General features: G+C 38.7%; 4 protein-coding genes across 7 annotated transcripts; 2 read left to right on the top strand and 2 right to left on the bottom strand.

The window, feature by feature from the left end:
* Positions 1-361: 361 nt before the first annotated feature.
* On the top strand, positions 362-5,560 carry tardbpb (TAR DNA binding protein b). Of its 4 annotated transcripts, XM_069690769.1 has the most exons (8): positions 362-653; positions 917-1,163; positions 2,055-2,218; positions 2,314-2,466; positions 2,597-2,767; positions 2,853-3,921; positions 4,597-4,685; positions 4,782-5,560. In XM_069690769.1, exons 2-6 carry the CDS (start codon positions 923-925, stop codon positions 3,342-3,344), a joined length of 1,221 nt encoding a protein of 406 aa, XP_069546870.1. In that variant the 5' UTR covers positions 362-653; positions 917-922; the 3' UTR covers positions 3,345-3,921; positions 4,597-4,685; positions 4,782-5,560. The 4 variants fall into 4 exon arrangements, with proteins under 4 accessions (XP_069546870.1, XP_069546868.1, XP_069546869.1 ...); XM_069690767.1 differs by having other exon boundaries at positions 4,597-5,560; XM_069690770.1 differs by having other exon boundaries at positions 363-653; positions 2,314-2,454; positions 4,597-5,560.
* On the bottom strand, positions 5,415-7,714 carry cenps (centromere protein S; the record flags this gene model as incomplete). Its single annotated transcript, XM_069690771.1, is given in 4 exon segments — positions 5,415-5,528; positions 5,716-5,782; positions 5,932-5,965; positions 7,570-7,714. Coding segments are annotated over 4 exon segments (360 nt in total), but the record flags the coding sequence as incomplete, so codon positions are not given.
* Positions 7,715-10,134: 2,420 nt separating this feature from the next.
* On the bottom strand, positions 10,135-11,944 carry rbp7b (retinol binding protein 7b, cellular). The gene is made up of 4 exons (XM_069690579.1): positions 11,690-11,944; positions 11,196-11,374; positions 10,868-10,969; positions 10,135-10,633 (listed from the first exon to the last, which is right to left on the bottom strand). Exons 1-4 carry the CDS (start codon positions 11,760-11,762, stop codon positions 10,580-10,582), a joined length of 408 nt encoding a protein of 135 aa, XP_069546680.1. The 5' UTR covers positions 11,763-11,944; the 3' UTR covers positions 10,135-10,579.
* Positions 11,945-12,295: 351 nt separating this feature from the next.
* Positions 12,296-13,279, top strand: LOC138616374 (uncharacterized). The gene is made up of 6 exons (XM_069690616.1): positions 12,296-12,345; positions 12,420-12,482; positions 12,582-12,661; positions 12,787-12,917; positions 13,004-13,070; positions 13,165-13,279. Exons 1-6 carry the CDS (start codon positions 12,296-12,298, stop codon positions 13,239-13,241), a joined length of 468 nt encoding a protein of 155 aa, XP_069546717.1. The 3' UTR covers positions 13,242-13,279.
* The last annotated feature ends 42 nt before the right edge of the window (positions 13,280-13,321 follow it).

Genomic DNA, 13,321 nt, shown 5'->3' with positions numbered 1-13,321 from the left:
TTAATGGATCGTCTGTATTTCAAAGTTCGTATATCTCGTACAACCCGCCATTTTCCTATTTCCAACCAACCAACGCAGCAAATAGCGGAAGCTGTCGTCGTAGATGAAATAAACCTCGCATAATCCATTCCCTTAGAGGGGAGCACTTTTTTTTAATTTTTTTTTTTTTTATTTTAAACAATATGATTCACCGGATTAATATGACCGTCCACACATAAACTACTACAATTAAAAGTTGGTCTTACCAATTGTTTCTTGCGATTGGTTTAACCTTTGCTCAAATTAACGACACGCTGGAGAAATCCCCCCCCCCCCCGCGTTGAAATTAAACCGTCCGATCTGATGACGTAGTTCCTTCTTCGCGTAGATGATACCATTTTGGTAGGCCGTACACGGTGCTTACATTTGTCGCCTCGTGGAAAAAAAAAAAAAAAAAAAAAAAATTCTTCCGAGCTGTTGTTCTCACTTTTGCACGCGTGGAGAGACGAGTGCGTCGTCGAAGTCGGACAACTTCTCCAGCTTGCAGCGAACTACGTTGGAGAAATCTTCTCTTCGGTTTAGTTAGCGTTGATATCGTGCGCAGTTTTAAGGCACATTGGAGCCGTCGTCGTCGTCCGGTGTTGACGACGCAGATCACAGCGAACAAAGGAACAGTAAGGCCGATGCTCGCTTTGCTAACGTAGTTTGAGGGAAATGTTATTTAATGAAAAAAAAAATTTAAACCAACTTTGTTACGGTGTTTTTTTTGTTTTTTTTTTTGTTATAGTATAATTACGTTTGACGCATTTGCCTATAAAAAAAATATCTTAACAAATTAGCCTCACTCATTCAAGTCGTGTTAGCAACATTAGCTGCGGGCCATTTTGCTTGTCCTTAACACTTGTTTTGAATCAGGCAACACGTTTTTCTTTTTGAGGGGGAAATGGCTGAAGTGTATATTCGAGTGGCGGAGGAGGAAAACGAGGAGCCCATGGAGATCCCGTCCGAGGACGACGGGACTGTCCTGCTCTCCACCGTGGCAGCTCAGTTTCCCGGGGCGTGCGGCCTTCGTTTCAGGAGCCCCGTGTCCCAGTGCATGCGAGGGGTACGTCTGGTGGAAGGGATCCTGCACGCGCCAGAAAACGGATGGGGCAATGTCGTTTATGTGGTGAACTATCCGAAAGGTATGTGCGAGGACCGGTGCGTCGCAAAACGGTCGGCTCTTATACGAGGGTGGCCAGATGTGATGTTTATTTAAAAAATGTATGATGGAGCTTCAGCACGCTGGAAATAAGATGTGACGTGACGTGCGAATTGGCCACGCCCACCAAAAATTAAAAAAAGAAAATCGAGTCGAGGCGCTAAATCCATTCACGAAACGCGTGCGTGCGATGTCGACGAGCTTATTGAACCCGTGTTGCCAAAGCAAATGCACGTTTGGAGGCTTGCACGTGTTGATACCGATGTCGAGGTGATGCTCGAACTTTTATGTTTTTATTTTCGAGGCTGTAGTTGTTGTGTGTTATGTTGAATTAACACCTAAAGGTGTTTAGTTCAATGTTATATAATGCCTGTAACAGGGTGGCGCAAGTATAATGGCGTTCATTGCCAGTGCCACCCATTATAGCTTTGAAAATTACTTAGTTGAATTGGCCCTGGTTTTTAAACAGTTTTAACCAACATGAAATATGAAAGACCATTACATGAAAGGGTGTTGTATTACACGGCATTAGGTTAAGCCAGCTGGACCTATTTACTGTCATTAAAATGCAGTTATGTTTTTATTTTGTGCGCTTTTGTAGTTTGCAATCTGTTAAAAGGCTGAAAAAAAATCATATTAAATCTGTTGACATAAATTCAGTTACGTGAAAGCCTGAAATGTGCAATTTAATTCGGTTTGTACATATTCAATAGATGCGCTTGTGTAACAATATAAATTCACAAGAAATGTTTTCCCAAAAAAGTATATTTAATCATATATTTTGCTCGTATAAAGTGAGCTAAGGTTCTCATACAGCCTTTGTCTCGGTTATCATTTACATTATTTAATTTCTTTTGTGTTGATTTCATTTTAGACAACAAAAGAAAAATGGAGGAAATTGATGCCTCCTCTGCTGTGAAGATGAAGAGAGGAGATATGAAGACATCTGACCTGATTGTATTGGGTCTTCCTTGGAAAACAACTGAACAGGACCTGAAAGACTATTTTAGCACATTTGGAGAAGTCATCATGGTTCAGGTATGTCTTCAGCAATAATAGTAAAATACACATTTGCATTGGTTTGTATGTGGTAACAGCTGATGTTCATCACGGTTTGTTCATTGTCCTCTCAGGTAAAACGGGACGCCAAGACTGGGAACTCCAAGGGATTCGGGTTTGTGAGGTTCACAGAGTATGAGGCTCAAGAAAAGGTGATCTCCCAGCGCCATATGATTGATGGGAGATGGTGTGACTGCAAGCTCCCTAACTCGAAGGTATATATGGAGGTATATATATATATATATATATATAGTAATATCCATGTATGTACCCACTTTATGAGAAAGGAAACTGAGCTTACATCATTGTTAACCGCTTATAGCCCGTAATATTTTTGTATTCTCCTGTTGTTCACAGCAAGGTCCAGATGAGCCGCTAAGGAGCCGGAAAGTGTTTGTGGGCCGTTGCACAGAGGACATGACCACAGACGACCTACGGCAGTTCTTTATGCAGTATGGAGAAGTCACAGATGTCTTCATCCCCAAGCCGTTCCGAGCTTTTGCCTTTGTCACATTTGCAGATGATCAGGTATTGTTTTGGATGTGTAGAAAGTACTTCCTGTTTTAGTGTTGCCCACGCCCAGTCGACCTGATTTGTATATTTTTCCTCACAGGTTGCCCAGTCTCTCTGCGGAGAGGACCTTATTATCAAAGGAGTCAGCGTTCACATCTCAAACGCTGAACCCAAACATGGCAATAGGCAGTTTGATCGTACAACACGGTTTGGAAATGGTTTTGGAGCTCAAGCATTCGGTAGCAGCCGTAGTGGGTTAGGGAGCAGCACCAACAGTAGTCTGGCTAATTTTGGTTCCTTCAGTCTGAACCCTGCCATGATGGCTGCTGCTCAGGCTGCCCTGCAGAGTAGTTGGGGGATGATGGGTATGTTGGCTAGCCAGCAGCAGACAGGTACCTCAGGCAGCACCTCCAGTGGAACAAGTTCTAGTAGGGACCAGAGTCAGTCTTTCAGTACAGGCAACAGCAACTACGGCACCAGCTCAGCCAGTCTCGGTTGGGGAACAGGGTCAAACTCTACAACAAGTGGTAGTGGGTTTAGCTCAGGTTTTGGGTCCAGCATGGAGTCAAAGTCATCTGGGTGGGGTATGTAAGTTAAGTTTTTGTCTGGTAAGTATTGTGAGAAAGATGAGTCTTTTCGAAATTTATTTCTGGTGTTTATGCGTATCTGAAAACTTAACACTTTTGTGGAAGATGTTTTGTACATTTGGAAAAAAAAAAAAAGCTAAAAGATTTAATTTAGAAAGTGTTGAAGTGCATTGTTTACCAGGACATCCGACTAAAGTGCTATTTTTGATGTCTCATTTGTTTGTATCCATTTCAACTGGATTCTCTAATGCATGAATTGTGAAATGTGATAACCATTTAGAAAATGCATGAATGTTTGTGGTTCACCATTATCTGGCTTTGTCATCGACTTAAAAGGCAATCGTGCATTGGGAAGAATCTGGTTGAAACCTATATGTTTTAAGTGCAACTTTATTTGCAGTCAAGTTCTGTGGAAAAGCCTTCATTGAAATCTCTTCTGCAGTTCACCTCTCTTCCATTTTCCTGTGAGGAAGCTCCTCTTTGGCAGCATTCTTGGGGTGATATCGGTATCATTCTCCCTCTTCCCACCTGTAAATGCTATGCCATCAAAGAACGGCTTCACTCCGCATGTTCTAAGAGACGGTGGGTGTTTTCACTTTTATCCACTTTTAAATGGAAAGAACTGCGCAACTGACATTTTAAGAACTGATGAGTGCGATTGAGGATGGCTTGTGGCGAAGAGTGAAGCGGTGAGTGAGCGAACGGAGAGACGCGTGAAACGGACTGGTTGTGCAGTGAGAGAGCCCAATTTGACTGCTTTCTGAGTGTGTGAGTGGAAGCGGCAGATGCTACGAGCGCCTCCCCTAACATGGACATTCTTTAATTAGTACTTCAAGATTTTTCTTTTTCTTTTTTTTTTTTTTTAATCTTTGCAAGTTTTTCCCTTATTCTTAAGTATGTCTATCCAGTGCAGAAATATCAAAATGTAGTGGAATGTTGTGATGAATATTTGTATTGCTTATATTATCTGATTTGAATGCTGTATGGTGTGTGCTTTCATGTTAATGAACTGATCTGTAAGTGTGTACTTGATGTGGATGACACCTGCTGAAGACTCTGGGGGACGCGAGTGGTAGTGTGAGAACGTGGAGTGGTGTGTCCAATGGTTCCCAGTAGCTCTTGTCGTTTGTGAGGTGTTTAAAAACATGTCAAATGAAGGGAGTTCTCTAATAAAGTTCATTTGAATAGATGCTTAGTTGATTACTATTTGAGTCAGTTTGTCAAATAAAAAACATCTAATTCGATTCACATATCTAGGGACCTTGGGCTCTGCTGGTCGAGGTCTCCGTTTGAACCCTGACTGAAGTCTGTTCTGAAGGACGAAGATGGAAGTTCCAACACTTTCAGTGTGTGGCCTTCTCAGACATGACATGGGGTAGTACCTGTCTTTTTGCTGCTTTTGATGGCTTGCTAGTGAATTTTCCCTTTTTGATTCCTCACAGCTACTTCGAAGGTGAGCGGGAAGTTTCTGGGAGTTCCTTGTAATTATTTTTGACTTAAAACAAATGAGCTCAGCAATGTGACTTTTCCTTTCCCAAACTGCATTTTGTTCTTTGTATGGCTCTCGTAATAAGACAACTATCCTGTTGCTTGGCCTTGGAACTGGGAATTTTTCAGATGGCATTAGACTGTATGAGTGGTTTTCCTGACAGTCTCGGGGTTTACCCAAATTGTAAAACAGATCACCATATTGATAATTCTTCCACTTTAAAAGAAACATTTGACAGAATACAAGATTATGAAGAGATTTTTAGAGTCTTTGTTGAAATTTAATAATGTGCTTTATTGTTTTTCACAAATGGTGACTTGCATGTCAAACCTGTGCCAAATGCACTGCGATTTGACATGGCCTTAGGACAGTTGACAATTTGAAGTTGTTTGCTCAAAATCAGCATAGGATACATAGACTGTAATATCAAAATCTCATGTTGTAGACTTCTTGAAATGCAAAATTCCCATTAAAGAACTGAGACTTTTAATGACATTTAACTCATTGTCATGTGTTAGCCAGTCTTCATGTACCTTTTGAATGTTGGGCACAAGTGAGACGCTGCAGGCTTGCCTGTGTCCTGTCCTTATTCTCTGCTCTCCTCCTCAGTGTCTCTGCTCTTCCTCTTCCCAGTTCTCTTCTTTTTCAAATCCCTCTGCTCCTGGGTCAGTTCTTCAATTTGATTTTGTATGTAGTTGAACTGAAATAAATAAAGGCAAATTAAACATTAAATATGCTGTCTGCTGGTCCTGTATACTGAAATGATTGGGAGTGGGGAACTCTGGTTGGCATAACTACGTGTTTTCCGACTTAGTGCTTCATAAGTTACTACACAACACACATCGTTAAAAAAAAATATATATATATATTTTCTCGTCATAACTCACCAATGCAGTACTGCGACGGGCTACAAGTTTTACATCCTCTGCAGATACTGTGCTTCTTTTAGCGTGCCTGAAATCACATTTGAGATTGTTAATCAAATGTAGAGACGGATCTAAATATAGACATTATTTGGCTAGAGATAAAGTGCAGGGTTAACTGGCTTTTTTTTTTCTTTTTTTTTTTTAAATGGTTCAGAAAAAAAAAACAAGCATACTCACCTTGCAAAGGCCTCAAGGTCTTTTGCAAATATATCTGAAAAAAGTCCAAGCCAACAGTGAGATGTTGAGCTCAGGTGATACAAAACCCTCATATTGAATATTGCTGCTGATATTTTACCCACTTCTATTTACACACGACAGGATATTTCAGTTCCGCAGAGCTACACCGCCTATCTCTCAACACAGAAGTCATTGGAGTGGACTGAGTTAGATAACCCGTCATTTGTTGAACACAAAACAACTTATTAAAACGTGTTAACCCTGAGTTTAGAGACGCTCTGGGTTTTGTGTCACAGGAATCCAGATAAGTAACTTAATCAATGACCCTGAAAAAAAAAAAAAACTGTGTAATGCGCTTTAATCCCAGAATAATTTTTTCTTTACATCACAAAGAAATAGTAAAAAAAAAAAAAAAATCCCAGATAATTTTTTCTTTTCGTAACCAACATTACTGCTTTTATCAATTTGAGGACTGATCTCCGATCTCGGTTCAGAATAAAATGTATACATGATTTGCCTTTATGACGCTGTAACTGCCAGGTTGTCAACCCTGCACTGAAACATTTAACACACATTCAGCTAATCGCTGTAAATACAATAAATCTCAGCGTGAAGCCTCTGTGTGGTTGTATCGCATTTACTGAGCGTTGAAATATGTCGTTAAATACTGCTGAGCAAAATATGTGCATGTAAAGTAGATGTCTACATGGGTTAAACAGCATTTCTTCAATATAGTACAACATTAAAAAAAAAAAAAAAAAGCTACCTGCTACATCTCGCATCTAAACCCTAAGGATTAAAAACACCAGAGCTAATTTCCATTTTAGCTGAAGACCTATCCATGTGATACTGCTATTCATATCATCTGCATAAAAAGAGCAAATTTGGGGAAAATTGTGCCGGTTGGATGCGTAGAGATTGCTGATAAGACAGTTGCAAAGAGGAATAGAGGAATATCTTATACCAGATGCCTGAATCTGTAGTCGATAGCCGAGGCTGGATGTGCCACACTGCTGTGTGTCTACTTCATGCTGTATGTGTATAAAATACAGTAGATATCCTATATACTACGTTTTTGGAAACTAAAAGAAAAAAAAAAAAAAGTCTGGTTCATATATTTAAAAAAAATTGGGTCACCATGCATGACGCATTTCTTTATGTTTTGACCACTCTGGGATCATTTCTGCCTTCGTTTCACAGATCAGTTCACAACATATAAGAAAGATTACTTCTAACAAAAGGTATCAGATGGATTCAAACCTGGGACGTCACCAAAACGTGGTCAGCATCTTAAACCCTTGGAGCACCAATCTTTTTTTTGTTGTTTGTTTGTTTGTTTTTTTTGGTGTTAGTAATGGCAGAATGAGCTGATGCTGCAGCATTTCTAAAGTGGTTTTTGATGCATGAGGAAATTCTGGATTTTGAAATGAACTAATGAAAAAAAAAAAAAAAAAAAAACAAGTACTGAAAAACTGTTCTGCAAACGTAAGCTATAATATAAGATATTTCATATTTTATAGCCAAAGAACCGGAGCTGTAAGAGATTTGAACAGGATGTCCGTGAATTTTAATATAATTTGTAATCCACTGTATGTGTTCAACGGTGAAGGCTGATCGAGTATCTTCGTCGACACCCACCACATTGTCTGAACGTCGTCTCGGCTATTGCTGCTACGACTTGCCGACTGAACTCCCTCCGGTGGTCCTCTCCGGCCTTCCGACACAGACGGCCGACTGTATAATGCACTGCTGCCTTTAACCTCTAATTTTTTTCATAATTTTGGACGACATGCTATAGTATGACTTTTTTTGTAATATTTTGGACAACATGCTATAGTATGACTTTTTTGTAATATTTTGGACGACATGCTATAGTATGACTTTTTTGTAATATTTTGGACGACATGCTATAGTATGACTTTTTTTGTAATATTTTGGACGACATGCTATAGTATGACTTTTTTGTAATATTTTGGACGACATGCTATAGTATGACTTTTTTTTTAATATTTTGGACGACATGCTATAGTATGACTTTTTTGTAATATTTTGGACGACATGCTATAGTATGACTTTTTTGTAATATTTTGGACAACATGCTATAGTATGACTTTTTTGTAATATTTTGGACGACATGCTATAGTATGACTTTTTTGTAATATTTTGGACGACATGCTATAGTATGACTTTTTTGTAATATTTTGGACGACATGCTATAGTATGACTTTTTTGTAATATTTTGGACGACATGCTATAGTATGACTTTTTTGTAATATTTTGGACAACATGCTATAGTATGACTTTTTTGTAATATTTTGGACAACATGCTATAGTATGACTTTTTTTTTCATAATTTGGACAACATGCTATAGTATGACTTTTTTTGTAATATTTTGGACAACATGCTATAGTATGACTTTTTTTGTAATATTTTGGACAACATGCTATAGTATGACTTTTTTGTAATATTTTGGACGACATGCTATAGTATGACTTTTTTTTTAATATTTTGGACAACATGCTATAGTATGACTTTTTTTTTCATAATTTGGACAACATGCTATAGTATGACTTTTTTTGTAATATTTTGGACAACATGCTATAGTATGACTTTTTTTTTAATATTTTGGACGACATGCTATAGTATAACTTTTTTTTTAATAATTTGGACAACATGCTATAGTATGACTTTTTTTTCATAATTTGGACAACATGCTATAGTATAACTTTTTTTTCATAATTTGGACAACATGCTATAGTATGACTTTTTTTCCATAATTTGGACGACATGCTATAGTATGACTTTTTTTGTCATATTTCTGACAACATGCTATAGTATGACTTTGCCCCCCAGTCAGAAGGTTGCAGGTTTGATTCATCAAAGATGTTAATGTCATCCTTTACAGGGTGAGTCTCAAACCTGGAACCTTCTGACTGGGAGGCAACAATACCAACCACTGAACCATTGATCAATCTTCCATAACATGTTTAAAAGTCATATAAGTCAGACAAGCATGCAATAAAGGCAGCAAAATGGTGCACGTCTGAGCTAGTGTTGTCATCTCACGATCAGGAGGTTCTGGGTTCGATAGGCCTGGAACTTTGTGTGTGGAGGATTGCATGTTCTTGCTTGAATGTAATGTTTTACATTATGGACCACATGCATAAGTTAGTCATCCATATTATGGAGAACAAACTTTACTTTTAGGTTATTTGTTTTGCAGGAACATAAAAATTCCACATAGAAAGTCAGAGACCGGAATTGAACCCGAGGCCTTTACACTGCGAGACGACAACACTGACAACTTCACTACTGTGCCGCCTTCCATAGCTTGAACGAAAGTCATACTTATAGCATGTCGTCAGAAATAGTAAAAAAAAAAGTCATACTTCTTTAATGTCGTCCAAAATGTAAAAAAAAAGTCATACAAAAAAAGTCGTCCAAAGTATTTTTGATGACATGCTATTATATGACTTTTTTAAATTTTTTTAGACGACATGCTATAGGATGACTTTTTTGTCATATTTTAGACAACATGCTATAGTATGACTTTTTTTCATTTTGAATTGATCCTGTAAACTCAATTCCATTCTTTAAATGGGGTTTACACACTTAAACATTTATTTTCTGTAATTCAATAACAATTTACTGTATTTCCTACATGGCACCGATAACAATTCCCGTTGGATGTTTTCCTACAATTAAAAATTCGCTGTCCAGTTTTCAGCCTACGTGTTCTTGCTCTCTTATTCCTTGTTAGTTCCCCTACTTCTCACCGTACCCACTTTATTTTGATTGAGTGTGGCATCGCCCTTTTGATGCCATATTCCCACTGTTATTTGAACTATTGAATTGTTTCCCTCTGTCTAAAATATTATTATATTTGACCATTCCTTTTTGAATGACTTCTTTTGCTCATTCATTCCTGGTACCGAAGTGTACCCAAGTGTGCTGACACCCCACATGACGGTGCCGGTGCCCAATGGATAATCAATGATAAATTGATATAAAAGCAGGTCTATTCTGATGCTTATGAGTTCGGGTGCTGGGTCACTGGGTACAAGTCTTTTGGTTTTTCTCTTATAATATTACAGCATCATCCTGTGGTGTGGCAGAGGTACTACAATATGCCCACTTCTAAGTACATCACATTTAAAGTACAACAGTTGTAATATTTTGAGTTACAATGATTTCATACAGTAAAAAAAACCAACATTAATTTTAATGAAAAGGGATAATAAAATATCCATCCATTAAACGACAATATTCATTTCTTGGATGCCAAATGATAAGATGAGCCAGCGCAAAATAATGTTTTCCTCTTCCAGTTTTAAGAAATATGTCGTTACAAGATTTTACAAGAGGCAACACTGTCAAAATAAGATCCACTTTTATAAAGGAAAAAAAAAATAATTTAAAAGTGCTGATGACGAACTGCATATTGCTGTTACATATATGAATGTCAGAATGTTATACAAAGACATTTTTATACAGTTGGTGTTGAAATCCTGGTTGATAGATAAACAACAAAAAAATTGTTAAATGAAACAGTTTGCTCTTTATTAAGTATGGCAGCAGCATTGTGTGGCTCAGCTCATTTCATAGATACATTACAAGTGAAGTCTGAAATGGTTTTGAAAGGTCAGCTTACACAGTCCTTTTGTAAATTTGCTTGCAGACTTGATCCTCACAAGTAAGTTCCTGCAGAGAGAAAACATAAAACTGCTCAACCTTCTGATGTAGATTAATACCATTATACATCACCGGGAGCAACATTTCCTTTTGTATAATTACAATTCTAGTTTTGTGCGAGTCTAAAAAAGTACCTCAAAATTGCGACAACATATGACAAAATCTTCCTCTGAATTTCACAAGCTGTTGATCACAAACACGAACTGGACTGCAGACGTCAGAGTAAAATCTGCAGAGTCATACCAGATGAAGCTCGTCTCCCTGAATCCAGTGAGTCCATCCTCGGTTCTTCTTTTCTCCTCTCTGAACACACACGAGCTTGTCATTTTCCCAGTTGACCACAGTCTGGTAGGAAAAAAAAATGTCATAGAATACAACTTTAAAAAAAAAAAAAATGCAACATGAACATGCAACGTGAACAGTTTGTGGTTTAAATTTAGAGAGGCTTTATAGAAACCGTGCTCTTTGTTTGCTTGTTTTTATTTTTGTTATACTGTGTGGCAGTGATCACAGCAACATCACATGGGTTAAACTCTGAGACGACAATATTTAATGTTGCTACTATTTTTACCTGGCATGTCCGATTGTCCAGTCCTTTTGTCACCTCTTTGAACTCTTCCCCAGTTTTGAACGAACACTCGTAATTTCTGAAAGTAGTGAATGTCTGGATTGTGAAACGCTCTCCATCTTGCTTAATCAATTTCTGAGGCTTCAACAAGGAAGCAATCTTGCGTGTTGCAAAATCAATTCCTGCATGTCAAAATGAGAGGAAAGCATGAAAACATTTTCACCATTGTAAATTGTTGTTAACCTTACTCTGCCACAACGTTCATCAAGGTGTGATCAGAACATGATCGACACCTACTTTTCACTGTACATTTAACAATGCATATTATTGACAAACAATAAAGGTGCTCATTTGTAAGGAAGTATTTTTGAATCTCTTTTTTTTTTTTTTACATAAATAATGCTGAGTCACAAGAGATCAACTATATGAGGATTTCCTGCATTTAAGAAAGACTCTCAAATTCAATTGAATTTGTTAAAAGAAGTTGTGACGCTTACCAAGCGACACCATGTATCCCTCAGAATTGACGTTGCTCACAATGTCCCACGTTCCACTGTAGTCGACAGGCATTTTGGACGTTGGTTTGAATCTTTTGGAAGACTCTCTACAGCATGAGTGTCACGAGCGAACAGAGTTAAAGTTAATGGGTGGGATGTTTTATTGCGTGTCAATATAGGGCAGCGGTGACATGTGGCTTGCTGCAATTATTTTTAAAAACAGGAGGAGTTCTCGAGGGTGGAGCAGGACTCTTTACACAATATGAGGAAACTATCCTGTTCCCATTATGTCAAAAGCCTTTCAAGATGTGATCCTTTTTTTTTTATGACTATAATGCGTCTTTATCACCATCCAGGTGTGTTCAGGCCAGCTTTTACCAAACATGTAACAGCCTAATCTCCCAGCTTACATTTTTGTGCGGATGTTCAGCTTTCAGGGAATAAAATATGCAGCCGAAGTCTCCGGGCACGGAAAGAGGGAAACCCAATCCTTCCACCTGTTAACGATGAGAGCTTTTGGCAGTTCTTTTGCAGAACACATGCAGCCGTATGGAGCAGTGTTACAGTACACGTCTACTCTGAATGTTTCTTTTCATGCTCGTCTTCATGGCGTATCACAGCAGCAGATGGATACCAAGGAATCAGAGGTTAAAATTGTAAGTACTGTATTAACAGATATCGCAATTAATCACGTTTTAATGCCGACGCTTTATTAATTTTTCATTCACAGTCAAATAGTGAACGCGGTGTTCACGGCACTCGTTCTGGTCCCTCAGTTCTACGTCTTGGGGAGGTAACTAGGATGCAGGCGGTGGCATCAAGCCATGTAGATCACGGGTTACTTGTACAAGAGGCAACATTGCATTAACGGTGGTGTCTGTTTTGATTAAAGGCCAAAATCCACAAGATACTGCAGGCAGCCTCTGCTGAACAACCTGTCCACCTCCATTGCCGTGTCCTTCATAGCTTCAGGTAAGTCCCATCAGATAACCTCAAAAAAAAAAAAAAAAAAAAAAATAGGTGCACATGCAGTACCAGCCTGAACACCAAAAAAAAAAAGAACATGGATTTAACATAAGCATTCACTCTCGTCCAAGGTTTTGCGGTGATATTTACATTAATAGACCCAGTTCCTCAGAGCTTGTGGGCTGCCTATCATGTGTTCGGTCTGCTGTCATGTGGACAAGGACTCTGTACTGCCATCTTGACTCTGACAGCAGCAGCATGTGTAAGAAAAAATAAATTATTGAATTCTAAAAAAAAAAAGAAAAAAGAACCTGGCACCATCAAAATAATGACTATGTATGTTCCCAGGCCAAAACCACCCCAGAGCTGTACTACACGTCTCTTATTCTGACAGTCGCCTCCACTTTCAGTACAGGTGAAGGACGTCTCTCTCTCTCTCTCTAAACACATAACGGACCGTTCATAAAATCTTCAGTTCAAAGGAGTAACACCTGCTTATGCCCGTTCAGGTTTCTTCATGGTGAGAGGAGGACTCTGGCTAACCAGCAAGCGGCCTGCGACGGAGCCAAGAAGGAACAATGAGTGATAAAACGGTCCAGCTGTCCCGCAGTGACATCAGATACGGCCCGCATAAAGAATTCATGGCGTTTCCATGCCGCCAGCAGG

Source organism: Brachyistius frenatus, unplaced genomic scaffold (assembly GCF_029030835.1).
Source record: "Brachyistius frenatus isolate BFR_SWC_R1_liver_20210118 unplaced genomic scaffold, ASM2903083v1 Contig_10, whole genome shotgun sequence".
Lineage (NCBI taxonomy): Eukaryota > Metazoa > Chordata > Actinopteri > Embiotocidae > Brachyistius > Brachyistius frenatus.
Note: the sequence above shows the minus strand (reverse complement) of the source record. Positions and strands in the feature narration are given on the sequence as shown.

Bases quoted from the DNA above. Each gene is read 5' to 3' on its own strand.
- tardbpb (XM_069690769.1), top strand. From the start codon at position 923: ATGGCTGAAGTGTATATTCGAGTGGCGGAGGAGGAAAACGAGGAGCCC. The intron at 1,164-2,054 runs GTATGTGCGAGG...ATTTCATTTTAG, and splicing joins TGTGGTGAACTATCCGAAAG to ACAACAAAAGAAAAATGGAG. The intron at 2,467-2,596 runs GTATATATATAT...TGTTGTTCACAG, and splicing joins ACTCGAAGGTATATATGGAG to CAAGGTCCAGATGAGCCGCT.
- LOC138616374 (XM_069690616.1), top strand. From the start codon at position 12,296: ATGGCGTATCACAGCAGCAGATGGATACCAAGGAATCAGAGGTTAAAA. The intron at 12,662-12,786 runs GTAAGTCCCATC...CTCTCGTCCAAG, and splicing joins CGTGTCCTTCATAGCTTCAG to GTTTTGCGGTGATATTTACA. The intron at 13,071-13,164 runs GTGAAGGACGTC...ATGCCCGTTCAG, and splicing joins CGCCTCCACTTTCAGTACAG to GTTTCTTCATGGTGAGAGGA.
- rbp7b (XM_069690579.1), bottom strand. From the start codon at position 11,762: ATGCCTGTCGACTACAGTGGAACGTGGGACATTGTGAGCAACGTCAAT. The intron at 10,970-11,195 runs GTAAAAATAGTA...TTTTCCTACCAG, and splicing joins TGGACAATCGGACATGCCAG to ACTGTGGTCAACTGGGAAAA. The intron at 10,634-10,867 runs GTATGACTCTGC...TTCTCTCTGCAG, and splicing joins AGGGAGACGAGCTTCATCTG to GAACTTACTTGTGAGGATCA.